At 41.4% G+C, this 22,338-nt stretch overlaps 1 protein-coding gene across 1 annotated transcript in view; it reads left to right on the top strand.

The window, feature by feature from the left end:
• Positions 1–22,338, top strand: part of pclob (piccolo presynaptic cytomatrix protein b) — a 191,556-nt gene that overhangs the window by 144,838 nt on the left and 24,380 nt on the right. Inside the window, 5 exon segments of the mRNA XM_062035174.1 lie at positions 3,840–3,866; positions 7,162–7,255; positions 13,234–13,305; positions 13,393–13,687; positions 15,965–16,159. Of these exon segments, the coding sequence (XP_061891158.1) occupies positions 3,840–3,866; positions 7,162–7,255; positions 13,234–13,305; positions 13,393–13,687; positions 15,965–16,159 (683 nt within the window).

Genomic DNA, 22,338 nt, shown 5'->3' with positions numbered 1-22,338 from the left:
AACAAAAGAAGATTTGGTTAAGAACTGCTGCTGCATACAGTGCAATGTTTTCTGTCCAAACTAGAGTACATTGAGTAAGAAAGACGAAGGCATTGTTCTTTTCAAGCTTCCGCTGGCCAAGTAAATGACCTGCCAGCCCTAACCTAACCCTAACCCTAATCCCAAACCTAACCCTAACCCAGGGGTCGGCAACCCGCGGCTCCGGAGCCGCATGCTTGACCACTCTGATGCGGCTCAGCTACATACATGCCGACCCCCCCGATTTTCCCAGGAGATTTATGGATCTCAGTGTCTCTCCTAGATAACTCCCAGGGAAAAAATAATCCTATTTACACTCTAATTACTAAATAAAGGGCGTGCCCTAATTGCACTGCAGTAATTGTCCTCTATAGCATTTACATACAGCGTGCCAGTCCAGCCACATGTTGCATGTTGTTATTACTTGCACACACAGGAGACAGCAAAGCATACTTACTCATCAGCCACACAGCTTACACTGACGGTAGCCGTATCAAACAACTTTAACATTGTTACGTTACAAATATGCGCCACACTGTGAACCCACACCAAAAAAGAATGAAAAACACATTTCTGGAGAACATCCCACCGTAACACAACATAAACACAACACAACCATTACCCAGAATCCCATGCAGCCCTAACTCTTCCGGTCTACATTATACACCCCCGCTACCACCAAATCCCCCCACACATCAACCCCCCCCCCCATCTCCGTGCGTTGGTTGAGCGGAAGAGTTAGGGCTGCATGGGATTCTGGGTATTGGTACCGTCAGTGTAAGATGTGTGGCTGCTGAGCTAGTACGCCTTGCTGTCACTTACGTGAGCAAGCTGAAACTGCATTCTACATGTGGTCGAGCAGGTACACTTTTAGGGCAGACTGTAGAGGGCGCCAAATGCAGTGTCATCACGCTCTGATATTCGGGAGTCTCCCGGGAAAAATGAGAGGGTTGGCAAGTATGACGCTATCAAGCGCCATTCATTCAAAACTCGCAGGCTGCACTAACATCAAATTTCCACATTAAAGTGCGTGCCGGTGCGTGTGTCGGAGACCCCTGGTTAACATAGCACAAAGCATTTAAGCTTTTTATGCGGTGTTTTTCATTTTAAGTTTTTTTTTGTGGCTCCCATTACTTTCTTTAATTTGTGAAACTTGCCAAAATGGCTCTTTGAGTGGTAAAGGTTGCCGACCCCTGCCCTAACCCAACCCAGGTCTCTTGCCATCAGAAAGGTCATCCTATTTCTTAACTTAGTTGTTTGATGACTGCTTTATTGATCACCTCGATCTTCAAATTAGCATCATATTTCCTCTTTAGGCATTTGCTAACTTACTAAAAATCTTTGAGACACGTCCCCCCCCAGAGTGTGTGCATCGTCAGATTTGTGTAATGTGTGAGTGGCCGGAAGAAAAGCTAGCCTGTTAACCTGCATGTATACCAAAAGTGTGGACATACTCTCTCCTCATTCAATGTGTTTTCTTTATTTTCATGACTATTTACATTGTAGATTGTCACATCAAAACTATGAATGAACACATGTGGAGTTATGTACTTAACAAAAAAAAAGGGAATTAACTGAAAACATGTCTTATATTCTAGTTTCTTCAAAATTGCTCTGATTACACTGCAAAAAGTCAGTGTTCAAAAACAAGAAAAAAAAATACAAAAATAAGGGGTATTTTATTTGAACTAAGCAAATTTATCTGCCAATAGAACAAGCAAATTTGGCTTGTCAAGACTATCCAAAACAAGTAAAATTAGCTAACCTCAATAACCCAAAAATACCTTAAAATAAGTATATTCAACAAGTGCACTTTTCTTGATTAAAAAAAAGAGAGACCTTTTTGCTCAATATGTTGAAAAATATTCTTAAATGAAGTAAATGCTAGTGCCATTATCTTGACATAATGATATGCGCTCGGCATCATGATTTTTTTTTTCATGCTTGAAGTAAGAAATTATTACTTTAAAAAAGTAGTTTTATACTTGTGAGTGTTGATGACACAGCTTTGCAATCAGTTGATATTCTAGTTTCAAGCATGTTTTACTCAATGTAGGTCATCAGATCTCAGCAACAAGCTGTAATATCTTACTGGGATCATTTAGGACCAAAACCCTTAAAACAAGTAAATGACTCTAACATCAAATCTGCTTAGTGAGAAGAATTATCTTATCAGACAGAAAATAAGCAAATATCACCCTTATTTGAGGTATTTAATCTTACTTAGATTTCAGTTTTTGCAGTGTACTGCTTCAGAATCAGAATCAGAAATACTGTAGTAATCCCCGAGGGGAAATTAAGATTTTCAGCACAATCCCATTCAAGATCAGACAAACATTACAGGAAGACAGAACGTGATCGCTGACTGGTCCAGACTGAGGCCAAGGGAAGAAAAACACCTCATAGCCATAGCACACATAAACATGTGTGTAAGAGGGAAACGTCAAAGAACACAAAGGGAATTAAAAGAGCGGAGCTGATGCAACCAGCCACTTTTGCACACAGCCACAAAAGTAAAATCAATCAATGTTTATTTATATAGCCCTAAATCACAAGTGTCTCAAAGGGCTGCACAAGCCACAACGACATCCTCGGTACAGAGCCCACATAAGGGCAAGGAAAACTCACCCCAGTGGGACGTCGATGTGAATGACTATGAGAAACCGTTGAGAGGGGGAGACCAAAAGCAATGGATGTCGAGTGGGTCTGACATATTATTGTGAAAGTCCAGTCCATAAAACAAAACAACAACAACAACAACAACAAAAACATACACGGTGGTGGCCCTTGCGGTGTTCTATGCCATCGTCTGCAGGGTTGGGGGGAACATGGCCAGAGACAGGAGCAGACCCAACAAAGCAACCAAGAGAGCCGACTCCACCCTCGGCCGCCCACCTACTCTCAGCCAGTGTCCAGTCCGTATGGATGAGCGAGGATGCGTCTGAGGAGACAGAGGTGTCCGATACCTGCTCATTCAGCCATGACACTGTGAAGCTTGTCCAGCTCCGCAGCCCAGTCTCTCCAAACTGACTCTGGTGTGGCAGAGACCCAGCAGCTGGTCTCCATGGCCAAAAGGCTCCCGGGAGGCAGATCCAGATCCAAATCTTTGCACACTCTTGGCATTTTCTCGATGAGCTTCAAGAGATAATCACCTGAAATGGTTTGCACTTCACAGGTGTGCCTTATCAGGGTTGATTAGTGGAATGTCTCGCTTTATCAATGGTTTTGGGACCATCGGTTTTGTTGTGAATGAGAAGGTGTGTCCAAACTTTTGGCCTGTACTGTAAATCTCTGATCAATCTTTTTTTAGACTTTTTATTTACAGAGAATACATCTTATATTTGGGTCAATGCTATTACTAGAAGCAAGTCATACTAAACCAATAGAGTCAGCTGATTAAAACCTATTTTATAATAGTTTGCTCGTCGTAGCTTGTTCCTCGTGTTTCTACCCGCTCTACTCTCGTTCATAGAGCTTGAAAATAGCATCAAGATCAATAGAGCCATTATCTTCTCTGTAACAGTATCTGTTCCAAAGAAAGCCCACTCTAGAGCATCGTTTCTTCAACGTCGCGTATGTGTCTGACATTGATGGCTAGAGTAGCATAGCAATTTGGCCGGTCGCTCTCATGTGATGATGCCTGTTTACATGCATTTCTTGATGGGGAGAGTATTGATTGCCTCAGCTCACAATCCTTTTACTGCACTTTCTTTCAAGCTCCTTGGGCTTCTCTGACTGTTTTGTTTTTGTTTGTTTTTTTGTTTTTGGGCTTTCTTGTTTGTGAAAATCTGCCCTCCTCTTCCTCTTCTGGACTCCCTCAGACAAGTCATGGTTGTCCAGAATGCAAGGTAGTGTGGTGCTGATCTTTGCTTTCAGTTGGTGTTTGACTTTTCTTTCCCGCAAAATGTAGTCCATTTTTTACCCCATCCCTTTGTTGTGGTGTTTTGTTTATGTGTCTGCTCTGATTCCATGGCGTTAAGATCACTTGTACCATAGCTTTTACTCTCTGTGCCTCCTGCATTGCCTCTATTCCAAGTACATCAGTGACTTTGCAACATTAATATTTTGTTTGAAATCATTACCTTTGTTTGTATTGCCAGTGAAAGCGCATATTTAAAACATCTTTTCAGTTCATGTGCAGGTGGTGCTCGGGTTACGATAGAGTTTTGTTCCTGCGACGCGTTGCAAGCCGAGTTTTAGTGCCAGTTGGATATCATACGGAAATGATCACATCAGTACACAGAGCACACAAATTACTTAACATGCAATCATGAAAAGAAGAAGAAAATTAAAGATGGTGTCGGCACTAATTGGGTAAATTGGTAGGAGATGCGTATTTCTGGTCTTGTCATCCTCGTTCCGATTAAAGGATGAGACGGCACGGTGGCTGGATCAAAAGAGACGTCGTAGACGCTGTACTGAACTAAAAGTTGCTTCATTACAAGAGAATGCCATTATACAGGAACTGCAGTTCCCGGAGGAGGTCAGGTCAGAAAATTGAGGCACTCCTAACTTGGAGAAGCCAAACTATCAGTTTTTATATTCCTCCTTTCGGTCTCTGGGCGTGTGGCAAGTCAGGACAGCACACCCTGACCATAAAAGGAGATGTTCGTGTGTAAGGGTCTAGAAAGACAACAGATCCAGGTCGTATCTTAAATGTTGGCGTTAAGCCAGACATGTAGTCTTTTCTCAACGATAGGGCTATTACCTTTGCATTCCAAAGACCCAAATAGGGCCTCTTTCCTACGAGAAGTGATCCAATCCACATGCGAATGTCAAACTAAGGAACCTTATCTTATTATGTGCTCAAACTGAAATATCACTATTTACTTAAAGTTGGTGGTTTGCCTTCTCCAAGTTGAATACAAACCTTCACCATAAGCAAAACATAATACCCATCCATCCATTTTCCTCCTCTTATCCGAGGTCAGGTCACAGGGGCAGCAGCCTAATCAGAGAAACCCAGACTTCCCAGGCCAGTTCGTCCAGCTCCTCCCGGGGGATCCCCAGGCGTTCGCAGGCCAGCCAGGAGACATAGTCTTCCCAACGTATCAAGGGTCTTCCCTGTGGCCTCCTACCGGTCGGACGTGCCTTAAACACCTCCCTAGAGAGGCATTAGGGCGACATCTTGACCGGATGCCCGAACCACCTCTTCTGGCTGCTCTCGATGTGGAAAGGCAGTGGCTTTACTTTGAGCTACTCCCCCTATCTCTAAGGGAGAGCCCCGCCACCCGGCGGAGGAAACTCATTTCAGTCCTTTCGGTCATAACCCAAAGCTCATGGCCGTAGGTGAGGATGGGAACGTAGATTGACCGGTAAATTGAGAGCTTCTGGCTTCACCACAACAGATTGATTCAGCGTCCGCATTACTGAAGATGCCGCACCGATCCGTCTGTCGCTCTCAGAATCCACTCCTCCCCCACTCGTGAACAAGACTCCGAGGTACTTGAACTCCTCCCCAAGGGGGCAAGATCTCTTCCCCAACACGGAGATGGCACTCCACCCTTTTCCGGGCGAGAACCATGGACTCGGACTTGGAGGTGCTGATTCTCATCCCAGTCGCTTTACACTCGGCTGCGAACTGATCCAGTGAGAGCTGAACATCCTGGCTAGTTGAAGCCATCAGGGCCACAACATCTGCAAAAAGCAGAGACCTAATCCTGCAGACACCAATCACTTCACTGGCTTTCCAGCCAAAGCACAAGCATTTTTTTCCTTATGGATATTGAGACAACTACACTGCTTACAGGAGGAGCATGTATTTTAAAATGCTCAAATATACTGTAGCAACACGGCAGTCAGGTAGTGTAAACAGTATGGCATATCTGACTGTCTGTAAGGCTGTGAAAGCGACAGGCTGAGTCCTGGATTGTGTGACTGCAATCTGAGGACGGGTTCGTGCAGGCTGATCGTAGCCTGTTTTATTGTTGATCGATTACCTCATTGTCATCCTGTCAATGTCCGGGGAGACGTTACAATACGATCTTTATCCTTAATGATGGTCGCGACAGTTGGGCTCACAAGTGCGGCCAATAAAAATGGGCATTTCTTCTTTTTGAATTGTAGTGATGGCTGATTAAGGATCAGCACCTCCAAATCTGAGGCCATGGTTCTCAGTCGGAAAAGGGTGGACTGCACCCCTCGGGTCAGGAGTGAAGTTTTGCCTCAAGTGGAGGACTTAAATTTTCTCTGGGTCTTGTTCACGGGAAGAATAGAATGCGAGATTGACAGACGGATTGGTGCGGCGTCTCAGTGATGCAGTCACTGTACCGGTCTGTTGTGGTGAAGAAGGAGCTGAGCCAGAAGGCATAGCTCTCGATTTACAAGTCAGTCGACGTCCCCACTCTCATCTATGGCTTTGGGTAATGACCGAAAGGACAAGGTAGCAAATGTAAGCGGCAGAAATTAGTTTCCTCCGCAGGATGTCTGGGATCACCCTCAGAGAAAGGGTGAGGAGCTCGGTCATCCGAAAGACTCAGAGTAGAGCCGCTGCTCCTTCCCGTCGAGAGGAGCCAGCTGAGATGGCTCGGGCATCTACTACGGATACCTCTTGGATGCCTCCCTGGTGAGGTGTTCCGGGCATTTCCAGCCGGGAGGAGATCACGGGGCAGACCTAGGACACGTTGGAGGGACTATGTCTCACAACTGGCCTGGGAATGCCTCCGTATCCCCCCCGTAGAACTAGAGGAGTACAGGGAAGTCTGGGCATCTCTGCTTAGACTGCTGCCCGGACTCGGATAAGCGGCGGAAAATGGATGGATGGATGGGTGATGTAAATTTGTACTTCCATGGTGATGGCTTTCCTTATCTCCGATGACGTTTGAGAGCATAATGAAGTGGAAAAAGTGAACTAATAAGCAATGTTATTCTTCCTCAGTTCCGATGCCGCATGAGTTGAACATCATGTAATCTTTCACCGCAAACGCCGTAAGTAGTTTTTGAGTCAGTTTCTTATTTACGGACAACAAAATGAAGTCCGTAACTGATGTATGAGATTTTGTTCAAAACCACAAAACGTCATAACCACGGAACGTTATAACACGGAACGTCGTAACACGGAACGTCGTAAACCGAGGACCACCAGGATGTTAAGTAAAAGCGGGTAGACGTTTCGAGATTTGAGTTGTCGTCATAATGTTTCAGTGTTGACAACAAGAGGAGGACCAAGTATGCACAGAAGACCATGAATCCAGAATGGAACCAGACGGTTATCTACAAGAACATCCATCTGGAACAGGTGAGGTACACACCAAGAAACACACATGCGCACTTTGTAAATGTGTGCACATTATGGAGGACTATGGCCCGAATGAAGGGAGCACCTTTTATTTACTTGTTGTTAACTGGTCAAAATGGTTGAAAAAGGAAAAAATATCTGACAAAAAAAGTTTGTCAATTACCACTACTGGACATCACAAAGACCGCAAGAGAAGACCAGATGTGCACAAATCTGCAGATTCTGAAATTTTTACTTGCAAGACTACTTTAGACAAAGTGGATGTTAAATTCCTCCGGTAATTGCGTCCTAACTTTCGGTATCCCTGTGCAACCTTGTATCTGCTCTCCCATAACTCATCACTTTAGTCTCATGTCGTTCAAGAGCTTGTTGTCACCCACAAGTACCAACCAGTATTTAGTGGTTTAGGTTTTGCATGATAAAGCTGTGGTGGTTTAGCATGTTGACCTCACAGTCAGGAGATCGAGGGCTCAAATCTCCGTTTGGGCATCTTTGTGCGGCGGTTCCACGTTCCCTGTTTTTTCTCTGGGTACTGTGGCTTATTTCCATATACCAAAAACATGCATGTTAAGGGATTTGGACACTCTAAATTGTCCATGGGCGTTCATGTGAGTGTGAATAGTCGTGTCAACCTATGCCCTGTGATTGGCTGGCAACCAGTCAAGGGTGTACCCCGCCTCTCACCCAAAGTTTGTTGGGAAAGCCTCAAACTCACCGGTGCCCCTATGAGGACAGGGGGTATCGAAAATAAATGGATGATTAAGCTGTTTTTGGTAATAATTTTAATTTATCCTATGCCAAACCCTGATTGCTCTAAAACAGGGGTCACCAACGCGGTGCCCGCGGGCACCAGGTAGCCCGTAAGGACCAGATGAGTAGCCCGCTGGCCTGTTCTAAAAATAGCTCAAATAGCAGCACTTACCAGCCTCTATTTTTTCAATTTTATTTATTTACTAGCAAGCTGGTCTCGCTTTGCCCGACATTTTTAATTCTAAGAGAGACAAAACTCAAATAGAATTTGAAAATCCAAGAAAATATTTTAAAGACTTGGTCTTCACTTGTTTAAATAAATTCATTAATTTTTTTACTTTGCTTCTTATAACTTTCAGAAAGACAATTTTAGAGAAAAAATACAACCTTAAAAATTATTTTAGGATTTTTGAACACATATACCTTTTTACCTTTTTAAATTCCTTCCTCTTCTTTCCTGACAATTTAAATCAATGTTCAAGTAAAAAAAAAAAAAAGTATTGTAAAGAATAATAAATAAATTTTTTAATTTAATTCTTTATTTTAGCTTCTGTTTTTTCGACGAAGAATATTTGTGAAATATTTCTTCAAAATTATGATTAAAATTCAAAAAAAATATTCTGGCAAATATAGAAAATCTGTAGAATTAAATTTGAATCTTATTTCAAAGTCTTTTGAATTTATTTTAAAATTTTTGTTCTGGAAAATCTAGTAGAAATAATGATTTGTCTTTGTTAGAAAAATAGCTTAGTCCAATTTGTTATATATTCTAACAAAGTGTAGATTGGATTTTAACCTATTTAAAACATGTCATCAAAATTCTAAAATTAATCTTAATCAGGAAAAATTACTAATGATGTTCCATAAATTATTTTTTTTAAGTTTTTCTCTTCTTTTTTTCAGTTGAATTTTGAATTTTAAAGAGTCGAAATTGAAGATAAACTATGTTTCAAAATTTAATTGTCATTTTTTTTTCGTTTTTTCTCCTCTTTTAAACCGTTCAATTAAATGTAAATATCATTAATTATTAATAATAACATAGAGTTAAAGGTAAATTGAGCAAATTGGCTATTTCTGGCAATTTATTTAAGTGTGTATCAAACTGGTAGCCCTTCGCATTAATCAGTACCCAAGAAGTAGCTCTTGCTTTCAAAAAGGTTGGTGACCCCTGCTCTAAAATGTATGACTGCAATCATCATGTAGGCTTCATGCCGACATAAAACCTTGTCTATATCCCCACAAGAGTCAATTTGGGGATATTTGTTGTCGCTCAGTCTGTAGAAATTTGGATTTACAATGCAAAATTGGGATATGCTGTTGGAAACAGGCTATTCTGAGTCCTGAGCACAGTCAAGGTGCCCGTAAACAAGACCATTAAGCTGTCTAGCTGTTTGGTCTCATGTGATTTAACATGTTCTTGCATTCAGTCGTCCACCACTTTTGTGGAGTATGTCGCTTCAGGTCTCACCGTAGCTGTTGGTCTCTCTGTGGGTTTTTATAACGTTTGTCGAGTGCATGTTGGCGACAAAAACACAAACTACCTATGCCAACGAGGGTATGGGCCTGTTTTAGTCACCTCTCATATCCTCCTGAAAACACGTATCAAGTCCAAAACAAATGCACAAATGGTAGACCAAACAGTTCTATTGTTCATACAAAAGAAAACGCGGCACCTGATTCACTAAGATCCTAAATAACAAGTGCTCAATAGCGTGGGCAAACTATACAATTGTTTGTACTATTTGTGGGCGTGTTGAAAATTATCTACTGAAACTGCTTACGCAATAAATTGCAAAAGTGGTGTATACCACCGTATTTAAATTAGGATTTTGCGTGTATACCAGCAGTCATAATGGAGACCCTCCTACACATCCGGCATCATGCTCCAGCTTGCAGTGTTTTGCTGAACATGCAGCACACAACTATAATATGTGCCTCCTTGTCTGGCCAGTATAAAAGTGAGATCTTGACAACAGGACCTATTTTCTTGGAGATGCTAGAATGATCTGGACCCGAGAAAATGCACGTGGCAAGAAGTTGAAAAAACAACCATCACTAAAAAATGCTATCAGACGCCATAGTTTTGGTACCTGCTGTGTCCAAATCAACCCTTAAGTCGTTCATCGGTTTCAAAGATGAAATTGAACGACAGACACATAAATAGGCATTGTTTTTGCTCGGGTAAGGTTGCATTTTATGATTTATCTTTGCGTTTACCATACCATCATGTTTGTTGTTGCACGGGCTGTTTATGAGTGCGCGTGCTTTTTCCCGTCTTCAGCAAAAATATAACTTTAGATGTCATTGTGTATTAAAAGCCTCATATATGACTGCTGCCTTTGGTAAAAGCTTAAAGGCCTACTGAAATACGATTTTCTTATTCAAACGGGGATAGCAGATCCATTCTATGTGTCATACTTGATCATTCCGCGATATTGCCATATTTTTGCTGAAAGGATTTAGTAGAGAACATCGACGATAAAGTTTGCAACTTTTGGTCGCTGATAAAGCCTTGCCTGTACCGGAAGTAGCAGACGATATGCGCGTGACGTCACAGGTTGAGGAGCTCCTCACATCAGCACATTGTCTACAATCATGGCCACCAGCAGCGAGAGCGATTCGGACCGAGAAAGCGACAATTTCCCCATTAATTTGGGCGAAGATGAAAGATTTGTGGATGAGGAAAGTGAGAGTGAAGGACTAGAGGGCAGTGGAAGCGATTCAGATAGGGAAGATGCTGTGAGAGGCGGGTGGGACCTGATATTCAGCTGGGAATGACTAAAACGGTAAATAAACACAAGACATATATATATACTCTATTAGCCACAACACAACCAGGCTTATTTTTAATATGCCACAAATTAATCCCGCATAACAAACACCTCCCCCTACCCGTCCATATAACCCACCAGTACAAATCAAACACCCGCACAACACACTCAATCCCACAGCCCAAAGTACCGTTCACTTCCCCAAAGTTCATACAGCACAAATATTTCCCCAAAGTCCCCAAAGTTACGTACGTGACATGCACATAGCGGCACGCACGTATGGGCAAGCGATCAAATGTTTGGAAGCGGCAGCTGCGTACTGCGTTACACATACAAATTAAACAAAATGCTTAGGGCAACATTCTGGTTGCGTACTCACGGTACCGCGTCCGCGTATTCAACTCAAAGTCCTCCTGGTAAGAGTCTCTGTTGTCCCAGTTCTCCACAGTCCAATGGTAAAGCTTGACTGTCATCTTTCGGGAATGTAAACAATGAAACATCGGCTACGTGTTTGTGTTGCTGCAGCCGACCGAAATATACCGCTTCCCACCTACAACTTTCTTCTTTGCTCTCTCCATTGTTCATTGAAGAAATTGCAAAAGATTCACCAACACAGATGTCCAGAATACTGTGGAATTTTGCGATGAAAACAGACGACATAATAGCTGGCCACAATGCTGTCCCAAAATGTCCTCTAAAATCCGTGACGTCACGCGCAGGCGTCATCACACCGAGACGTTTTCAGCAGGATATTTGGCGGGAAATTTAAAATTGCACTTTAGTAATCTAACCCGGCCGTATTGGCATGTGTTGCAATGTTAAGATTTCATCATTGATATATAAACTGTCAGACTGCGTGGTCGGTAGTAGTGGCTTTCAGTAGTTTACTCTGTTAGGTTTCACTCACATTTGCTTTCTTTTATTTGGTGGTTTACAAAACACTCAAAGCAAAAACGTGTTGAAAGAAATACAAATAATATCAAGATAATACTTAAATGGAAAATAATACAAGTATATCAAACAAACCTTTAACGAAGTGATCACTGAAAACTTGTGCATTCTTCGACTCTGCCCCCTTGGACTGGAGTGCGTGCTACTTTTTTCGTTGTTTTGTAAAATCTTGCACTCTCACTCCTCTGCCCTTCAAGCATAGGCTAAATGGCGCCTGGTGCCCATTGGGAACAGACGTGACGTCATTTAAAACCAAGCAATACGTGAAAGCAGACATGCTAAATGGACGCAATCTTCTGCGAATGAGCTTAGTAGCTCAGCTTTGTGTGTCCAATCAAGTGTTTTAGTACACACAAACCATTAGTAGATCATGCTGTTTTAGTACACAATTTTAACATAACATTAACATGTTGTTTCAACTTCCTGCCAATCTGTACACAACACATTGTGGTGTAAACCTAACGATAGCCTACATTGAGCTATATTCTTAAACGTTGCATTATCAGAGTTCTAATGTTTTGATAATCACATGGAAGGCAACAACAACAGTACATGGACCAAGCATGGAATTTAAAGGCAGATGTGGACATTTTTTAATTATTTTCTGGATGGAAACATGACTTGGAGGCAAAGGTCTGCACTCTGTGAATACCATTTCTGACTTTTAGCCTTTTAGACGTCCTCCTTTTAATCACATCTCACTGCTTTCTCACAAAGACCACACCGACTCTAAAGTGCTCCTTTCATCAAGTTCTGCACACACTCACACAGATGCAGGCATGTATTGACATCATGCAGGACTACCATGCTCACACAAGCCTTCAAACATCATTTATACACTTATGGAAAAGCACTATGGTAAATTATACCGTGTACATATTTCTTAAACAATTTTTAACCAGCATCCATCTGTATTTGGTCACAGAATATTTTAGGGGATTATTCTATTAAGGAAATATGCCCTTAGATAGCTTCAGTTGCAGATGTCGGTCACAGCTCATCCAAAGAGTGGTGGCTCTTGCCCCCAGGACATTGGGGAACTTAAAGGATAGCAGCAGTTGGATTTTAGGAGGAAGTATAAACACATCTGGTAAGAGCCCCCACCGGTAGGAGTAGAGATCAGGGGCTGGAGGTCAACCGACCTCATTTAGCAAAGTGACAACGCCCAGGTGTTGTCTGCATTTGTACAAACTGGGTGTTGTCCAAACTGGCCGGCCCCAAGGCTGAAACTACAAAGAGTAAGTGTTTTCGTGTAAAAGGTATTTAAGGACAGTAGGCCGAGAGGACATGAGGAGAGTAATCAGGCCCATACTCTTTCTCCTGGAAGCTGCAGTTCCAGTCTTGAGGCTCGCTGAAACAAATAAGGCTTTTTGTTTGACGATTCCTTGTTGGCATATTCTTGGCTAATCACACAGTCACTCTGTCCTGGGAGAGGGACACCATCAGAAATATAACAGAACACAAAGGCAAGCATTTCTCCAATTGTTGTCTTTCTCTTCATTTCAGCTGAAGAAAAAGACCCTGGAGGTAACCGTGTGGGATTACGACAGATCGTCATCCAATGACTTTCTTGGAGAAGTGAGTGCTCTTGGAGTCAAGGCCTCGTGTTGAGTTGATGCCGACAGTTCCTTCCAGCCTCACGCTGCCTGTTTTCTCGCATCTCAGGTGTTGATTGACTTGTCAAACACAGCCCAGTTAGACAACACGCCTCGCTGGCTGCCATTGAAGGAGCAGAGCGAGAGCATTGAGCACAGCAGAGTCCACCAAGGAGCTCAAGGACCACCTGGGTCTGGATCCACTCAGGGACACGGTCAAGGACACTCCCCGGGCCAGGGCCATCTATCAGGGCCCGGGATGGGGCAGGGGCAAGGAGCAGAACAGGGAGAAGGGAGTTACGATTCGCCTAAAAACTCTGTAATCAAGAGCAGAAGCCATGGAATCTTCCCTGATCCATCCAAAGGTAGGAGAACGAGTACGTTAGCTTTTACTGCATTGGGACAATACTGATTCGAATGAATCAAGCTGTGATAATATTAACCACATTTATTGTCATTCATTCATTTACAAACTACCGGTATTATTTTCTTATTCTTGCACTGGTAGTACCACTTGCCTGCTATCGTAATTTCCCCCATCTTTGATTCCGGATAGCTAAGCCAGTGATCCTCAAACTGTGGTACATGTACCACTGGTGGTACGCAGGTTCCGTCAATTAAGTGATAGTCTTTTATTTTCCCATATTCAAACACAGTGTTACTGTTCAAACTGTGTTTAATGTTACAGTGGCCAACAATTTTAAACATACTTGAAATACAAAACCACTGCCTTCTTTTTAATGCATACTTGGTTTTAATGTTGGTCGTTATGCTACTTGGAGAGCCAAGGTTTTTGAGCTGAAAACAGTTTGAGAACCACCGGGCTAAGCTGTTACTTTTGACCAGGGTATGCCAGACTACAGGTTGGGACCCAAAATAACATTCTGTTGGTTCACAACATTTTGAAGCGAAATACAAATTCCAGTCGAATTACATAAACATGAGTTCTGTTAAACGATTACATTTTTCAAATAGGTTAATCACACTTTTTCATTTAGATTAAATTGCGATTCATTGCAGTAAATCACTTAAATTTAAATCATTTTTAAAAAGACACCAATATTTGGACACAAATATCATTTTAATGTCAGATTGTCATACAGGAACAATTTGTTAATGTTTTACTTGAATGCACGTCATTTATTCCTTGGGTGAATAAGGTAAACTCACTACACCGGTATGTTTTAGCGCTTTCATAGCGAGTTTACTGACAGACATAAGTTAGAACTTTAGACTACTTTATATTAGAAATGGCAAAAACTGAGGATGAATGTCCCATAACAAGAAAATAGAGAAAATGAAGAAGCTTATCGACTACGGTGTCGGCACGGACTACAAAGGCGGACGTGCGCAAACTTTCAGGACTTATGCAGATCCCAAATACAGATCAGCAGGTACCAGGAGGTAAGAAAAGTTGCTTTTGCCTAATATTGCGAAAAAAAATGCCAGGTAACATGTCTTACCTTATACACACACCATAATAATACTCCTATGTTGAAGCACAGTACAATCCATCAAGCGGCACGGCTTCATAGCTTACCAAAGTCATACTAAAAACGTTCTGATAGATTTTTGAGTGCCGTGTGTAATGTTCTATATTCTCAATGGAACATTTACAATGTTGGTGTTGTTTGCTTGAGTCATATTGCAGTCTACACATATCTCTTATGTGTGACTGCCATCTACTGGTCACACTTATTATTACACCATGTAGCAAATAAAATAGCTTTGTGGTCGGTAAGCACAGCCAAAATGATTCCGTACATTAGGCGCACCGGGTTATAAGGCGCACTGTCGGGTTTTGAGAAAATGAAAGGATTTTAAGTGCGCCTTATAGTCCGAAAAACGCGGTACATGATTAATGCCATAATGTTTTGTGATCAATCACAGGAGATAACTCGTTAGTTTTGACAGTCCTAATTATCTATAGAAGTGGTTCTTAACCTTGTTGGAGGTACCGAACCCCACCAGTTTCATATGCGCATTCACAGAACCCTTCTTTAGTGAAAAATAAAATGTTTTTTTTTCAAATTCAAGACAAAGTTATATGTTTTTGGTAACACTTTAGTATGGGGAACATATTCTAAGTAACAAAGACTTAATTTAGAGTTATTTGGTTAGGGTTAGGGTTATAGGGATAGGGCCAGAGTTAGCGGGTTAGGCTTATAATAAGGCCATGCCGAATAAGGCATTAATAAGTACTTAGTAATGACTAGTTAAGAGCCAATATGTTACTAATTTGCATGTTAATAAGCAACTAATTAATGGTGAATATGTTCCCCATACTAATGTGTTACCATATTTTTTTACTGGTGCACAAAATGAAGCGTGCATGAACATCACCTTGTTCAAACAACAAAACCAAAACAGTGCATAAACTCACAACAAATTACACACCTGCAAATCAGTCTGACTTCTGCTGTTGCCGTATCCGTAATACGCCGATAGGGAGAAGTTTTTATTTACACAAAGAGTCGGGTGTGTCTTGACCTCCGCCAAACCCCTGAGGCCGACTCACCGAACCCCTAGGGTTTGTTCGAACCCAGGTTAAGAACCACTGAACTATAGCATATCTCTATCTTGGTTACAAAACGGCCACCGATGCTTTTACAAGGTGTTCCCTGATGCAAATGTTCCCACAGACTGCCAGATGTTGCCTCTGGAAAAATCCCACAGCAGCCCAGGCAGCTCCAAGTCCTCCTCAGATGGCCAGCTACGCTCCCACGGGCCGTCTCGAAGCCAAAGCAAAAGCAGCGTCACTCAGGCCCACCTGGAGGATGCCGGGATAGCCATTGCTGCCGCCGAGGCTGCCGTGCAACAGTCCCGCCTGCAACCAAGTAAATCCCTGCCCGACCCTTCGATGCACTAACCTCTCACTTGCTTCCCTGATCTATTCTTCCCTGTGCATGCAATCTTGCAATGCTGAGATGGAACCGTAAAAGTGCAACTTTAACATTCCCTTTTTTTTAGTGAATTCAATTCAAAACACATTAACTTTAATAGTAGTATACAAAAATATTACATTTGCTTTGTCTACATCTTTTATGTGGAATGAAGCTGGATAATTAAGTGACAGTAGTACCTCAACTTACGAGCTTAATTGGTACGGTGACAAAGCTCCTAACTCAAAACACCCAAAGCTCAATTCTAACATGTGACATGCCTTTTAAACACTTTTAGATAAGAAGTAAACACGACAAATACAATACACCGTACTACTAGAGTAGATATGAAGTAATATAACAATAATATACAGCATTTACCTTGGATAGAAGACTTTTACAATATCTCCGTCCTGCAGCTTCTCCATATTTTCATGGATAAATGGATCCCTGGTGGGTGTTTTTGTATGGCGCAGACTATTTAATTCAACGAATATCATCAACTTCTTCTTCTCAGCAATGTCCTTCACTCTCATTTTCTCCCTTCCCAAAGTCATGTCGCTCTCAAGTTATTGATTGATTGATTGATTGATTGAAGCTTTTACTAGTGGATTGCACAGTACAGTACATATTCCGTACAATTGACCACTAAATGGTAACTCCCCAATAAGTTTTTCAACTTGTTTAAGTCGGGGTCCACTTAAATTGATTCATGATACAGATATATACTATATATATACTATCATAATATAGTCATCACACAGGATAATCATCAGAGTATATTCATTGAATTATTTACATTATTTACAATCCGGGGTGTGGAATTGTGGGGTTAGGTTTGGTTGATATCAACACTTTAGTCATCAACAATTGCATCATCAGAGAAATGGACATTGAAACAGTGTAGGACTGACTTGGTAGGATATGTACAGCAAGTAGTGGACATAGAGAGAGTTATCAGAAAGCATAAGAATAAGTATCGACATTTGATTATTTACATTTGATTATTTACAATCCGGGGAGGTGGGATGTGGAAGGGGGAGGGTGTTAGTCAAGGGTTGAAGTTACCTGGAGGTGTTGTTTTAGTGCGGTTTTGAAGGAGGATAGAGATGCCCTTTCTTTTACACCTGTTGGGAGTGCATTCCATATTGATGTGGCATAGAAGGAGAACGAGTTAAGACCTTTGTTAGATCGGAATCTGGGTTTAACATGGTTAGTGGAGCTCCCCCTGGTGTTGTGGTTATGGCGGTCATTTACGTTAAGGAAGTAGTTTGACATGTACTTCGGTATCAGGGAGGTGTAGCGGGTTTTATAGACCAGGCTCAGTGCAAGTTGTTTTACTCTATAAGCTAATGCTAGCAAGTAAGACCGGATGTTTTGACCTCACGGGGTTCACATTGACATTTGCTACGCCAACTAACGGCGAGGATGCTTGTAACTCAGTTTTTTTCCCCCCGCAACTTAAAGCACAACAATTATTTATTTAACCTTTATTTAACCAGGGGAAAAAAATCCAATTGAGATTAAAAACCTCTTTTTCAAAGGGAGTCCTGGCCAAAAGGCAGCAAAGTTACAAGTAAAATGACAGGATGAGTGAAACTGTTACAGATAACTGAGGCTCCTTCAAATGCTTTCAGTTTAGATTTAAAAGCGTTTAAGTATACAATTCAGTCAGCTTCAGCCAATAGACAGGTCTTATCTTTAAACACTCTTAAGTTGAGGTACCACCGTATAAATACTAAACCTCTCATAAAAATGTGCATGTGCCGATCCTAAGCAAATGGTTTCTTCTTCAAAAACAACTAAAACCAACCCCTGACTTCAGAACAGAAACCAATCTAGGATGGCAACTCCTTACGTTCTTAGAATTATTATGAAATAAACTAACAACGACTAATTTGTGGGGCATGGCTATTCAACTAAGTTGTTCTTGGGGCCATTTTCAGAAAGCTAATGACACTAAAATGTCGTCATAAATGAAATAACTGTATATAATAAAATAGAAGCTACTCAAAGCTTGTCTACAAACTTCGTTTCCATATGAGTACGGACTATAAGCCGCTACTTTTTCCCCTCGTTCTGGTCCCTGCGGCTTATACAAGGGTGCGGCTTATTTACGGCCTGTTCTTCTCCGACACCGACGAAGAGGATTTCGGTGGTTTTAGTACGCAGGAGGAAGACGATGACACAATGATTAAAGACTGACTTTTCATATACCGGGAGGCTGGTTATTTTGATAACGTACAGGCGAGCACTTTGTATTACTTTGCACCGTTGTATTATTTGTACTCTGCACGAATGCTGTTCGCCATGTCAAAGATGTGAAAGTTTGATTGAATGATTGAAAGATTTATTGTTAATAAATGGGACGCTTTGCGTTCCCAAACAGTCATCTTTGTCCCGACAATCCCCTCCGTGGTAGCAGGAACCCCTATATACTACGCTAATTACACATCAAAACCCTGCGGCTTATAGTCGGGTGTGGCTTATATATGGAGCAATCTGTATTTCCCCCTAAATTTATCTGGTGCGGCTTATAGTCAGGTGCGGCTTATAGTCCGGAAATTACGGTAAATATAAACGGAATACAGTGATTTGCAAATCATTTTCAACCCATATTCAGTTGAATATGCTACAAAGACAACATATTTGATGTTCAAACTGATAAACATTTTTTTTTGTGCAAATAATCATTAACTTTAGAATTTGATGCCAGCAACACGTGACAAAGAAGTTGGGAAAGGTGGCAATAAATACTGATAAAGTTGAGGAATGCTCATCAAACACTTATTTGGAACATCCCACAGGTGTGCAGGCAAATTGGGAACAGGTGGGTGCCATGATTGGGAATAAAAACAGCTTCCCAAAAAATGCTCAGTCTTTCACAAGAAAGGATGGGGCGAGGTACACCCCTTTGTCCACAACTGCGTGAGCAAATAGTCAAACAGTTTAAGAACAACCTTTCTCAAAGTGCAATTGCAAGAAATTTAGGGATTTCAACATCTACGGTCCATAATATCATCAAAAGGTTCAGAGAATCTGGAGAAATCACTCCACGTAAGCGGCATGGCCGGAAACCAACATTGAATGACCGTGACCTTCGATCCCTCAGACGGCACTGTATCAAAAACTGACATCAATCTCTAAAGGATATCACCACATGGGCTCAGGAAAACTACTGTCACTAAATACAGTTGGTCGCTACATCTGTAAGTGCAAGTTAAAGCTCTACTATGCAAAGCGAAAGCCATTTATCAACAACACCCAGAAACGCCGCCGGCTTCTCTGGGCCCGAGCTCATCTAAGATGGACTCATGCAAAGTGGAAAAGTGTTCTGTGGTCTGACGAGTCCACATTTCAAATTGTTTTTGGAAATATTCGACATCGTGTCATCCGGACCAAAAAGGAAGCGAACCATCCAGACTGTTAAAGTTGAAAAGCCAGCATCTGTGATGGTATGGGGGTGTATTAGTGCCCAAGGCATGGGTAACTTACACATCTGAGAAGGCACCATTAATGCTGAAAGGTACATACAGGTTTTGGAACAACATATGCTGCCATCTAAGTGCCGTCTTTTTCATGAACGCCCCTGCTTATATCAGCAAGACAATGCCAAGCCACATTCAGCACGTGTTACAACAGCGTGGCTTCGTAAAAAAAGAGTGGGGGTACTTTCCTGGCCCACCTGCAGTCCAGACCTGTCTCCCATCGAAAATGTGTGGCGCATTATGAAGCATAAAATACGACAGCGGAGACCCCGGACTGTTGAACGACTGAAGCTGTACATAAAACAACAATGGGAAAGAATTCCACTTTCAAAGCTTCAACAATTAGTTTCCTCAGTTCCCAATCGTTTATTGAGTGTTGTTAAAAGGAAAGGCCATGTAACACAGTGGTGAACATGCCATTTCCCAACTACCTTGGCACATGTTGCAGCCATGAAATTCTAAGTTAATTATTATTTGCAAAAAAAAATAAAGTTTATGAGTTTGAACATCAAATATCTTGTCTTTGTAGTGCATTCAATTGAATATGGGTTGAAAAGGATTTGCAAATCATTGTATTCCGTTTATATTTACATTTAACACAATTTCCCACACTCATATGGAAACGGGGTTTGCATATGACAGAATGCTCTGCTGTGTTTAGGAGTCTGCGGTTGAATAGCCCTGTTCTATAGCGTCTTCTCTGCCCTTATTAAAGCATGATGTAGCAGCGTTCCTGGCTTCTACTGCAGTGTGTGCTTGCATGCAATCACTGGACTGAAACATTAGCAAGACACACACACACACACACACAGACACACACACACACACACACACACACACGGACATGGAACACACTCCCCACCCTACCCAGCCCTTCCCCTGGTCCATTATTCCCAGTGCCTCATAGCAAAAGGGACAATTGGCAGAGAATGAAGCGGTCAAAGAGACAGCGCATTGTGGACCTGTGAATCCACCAATGAGAGCAAAGCGAGACGAGCAGTGGCCAGGGAAGGTGAGGCAACATAGAAAAGCATATAAATCTACATAATCCCAAAACTAAATGGATTTGAATGAATACCTGTCACAACTCAATGATGCACACATGCTAACATGTCAGTAACTGGGATAATAATAGAGGTCCATGTAGACTGACCATACGTCCTCTTTTCCCCGGACATGTCCTCTTTTGCGGGGCTGTCCGGTCTGTCCGGGCGGGGTTTCTTAAATGCCTCAAATGTCCGGTATTTTGAGTTAGGGTTGCGTGTATTTTCAATGTACGTCCAGAGTTAAGAAGGGGTTGAATTGTGAAGGTGTGCGCACGCAGCAACATTCGTGAGGGAGGGGCAGAGACAGAGAGCGAGAGAGCGAGACAGTCAAGCGCCAGACAGAACGAAAGAGAGAAGCCGAAACGTAAATGCAACTTCACGGATGATTTGCGGGAAAAGTATCTGTGTTTTCGTCCTGGCCGTGACACATGGGAAGCAGAATGCACTGTGTGCAAAGCAGCAACGTATATATATGTGGCAAATAAAGGGGCCAAAAATCTACAAGCCCATATCGACATTACAAAGCACAAAACAGCTGTGCAGGGCGAGAGCTCCTCTGCTGTTTTTTGTTTAATTTTTATTAACTTGTTTTGAGGCATTTTTTATGTTTAGATTATATACAAGAGGTTATTTTGAATATTTCTACCTCTGCACTTTTTTTCCAAAACTGTGAATGTTACAGAATATAAGTGTGACTTATTTTGTTATACTGTCAACCAGTGTTGGCGTTAACACGCTTTTTGTGTCTTTTTAACGCATTGAAATCAGAAAGGACGCAGATGATTTATTTTCTTTAATCTTTTTTACCATTTGTGGCCCACAGCTAATGTTTTAAAGGCCCACGGCACATTTTAAAAATACTATTAAAATAAACAAAAACGTAACAAAAGTGAAATAAAAAAGCTTACAGGTGAAATGTAATTTAGAAACAGTTGCAATTTTGACTAATAAAACAAAGCTGTTTTTTTTTTTTCTTTCAAACGGTCATTGCACAAAACTTAATATTGAATCAAAATCAATGTTACTATGAATTATTGACCTATCCAAGGTTCTCATTACTTCACATCAAATATTCCACTTTGAAAAATATTTTTGGTGGAAGATTTTGCATATTTTGTGTGTTTGCCATAAAAAACATAGTTTTGTTTGACAAAAAAGGGCGGAAAACAAAAAAACAACATAAAAAAACTAAAACATTTTGAAATGAGGAATAGATGTGAAGTTGATGTAGACTCCAGAGATTTAAGCGTTAAATGTAAAATGTATGTTTGCCCTGGCACACCATTATCATCATTTTATGACCCAAGCAAAACACTTTTTACACTTTTATACTGAAATAAATACACCTACAACTTATTAAATAAAAACATAGAAAAAACTAGCAGCAGCTGTAAAGTTTAGATCCATGAAGGAAAGAAGAAAGTGAATGAATGTTTATAACTGAATACATTTACATATGTATACACATTTGATTTCTTTTGTATTATCTTTTTTAATGAATTAAGTAACGTTTATGACAACCTTTTTCCAAAACACAATATAGAATGTGAGATATAACAGGATAATGCATACATTTGTCATTTGTTTTCAAAACGCTTAC

The sequence above is a fragment of the Entelurus aequoreus genome, linkage group LG24 (genome assembly GCF_033978785.1).
Source record: "Entelurus aequoreus isolate RoL-2023_Sb linkage group LG24, RoL_Eaeq_v1.1, whole genome shotgun sequence".
In the NCBI taxonomy this organism is placed as follows: domain Eukaryota; kingdom Metazoa; phylum Chordata; class Actinopteri; order Syngnathiformes; family Syngnathidae; genus Entelurus; species Entelurus aequoreus.
The sequence above is the reverse complement of the archived record's forward strand: the minus strand, read 5'-3'. Positions and strand labels throughout refer to the sequence as shown.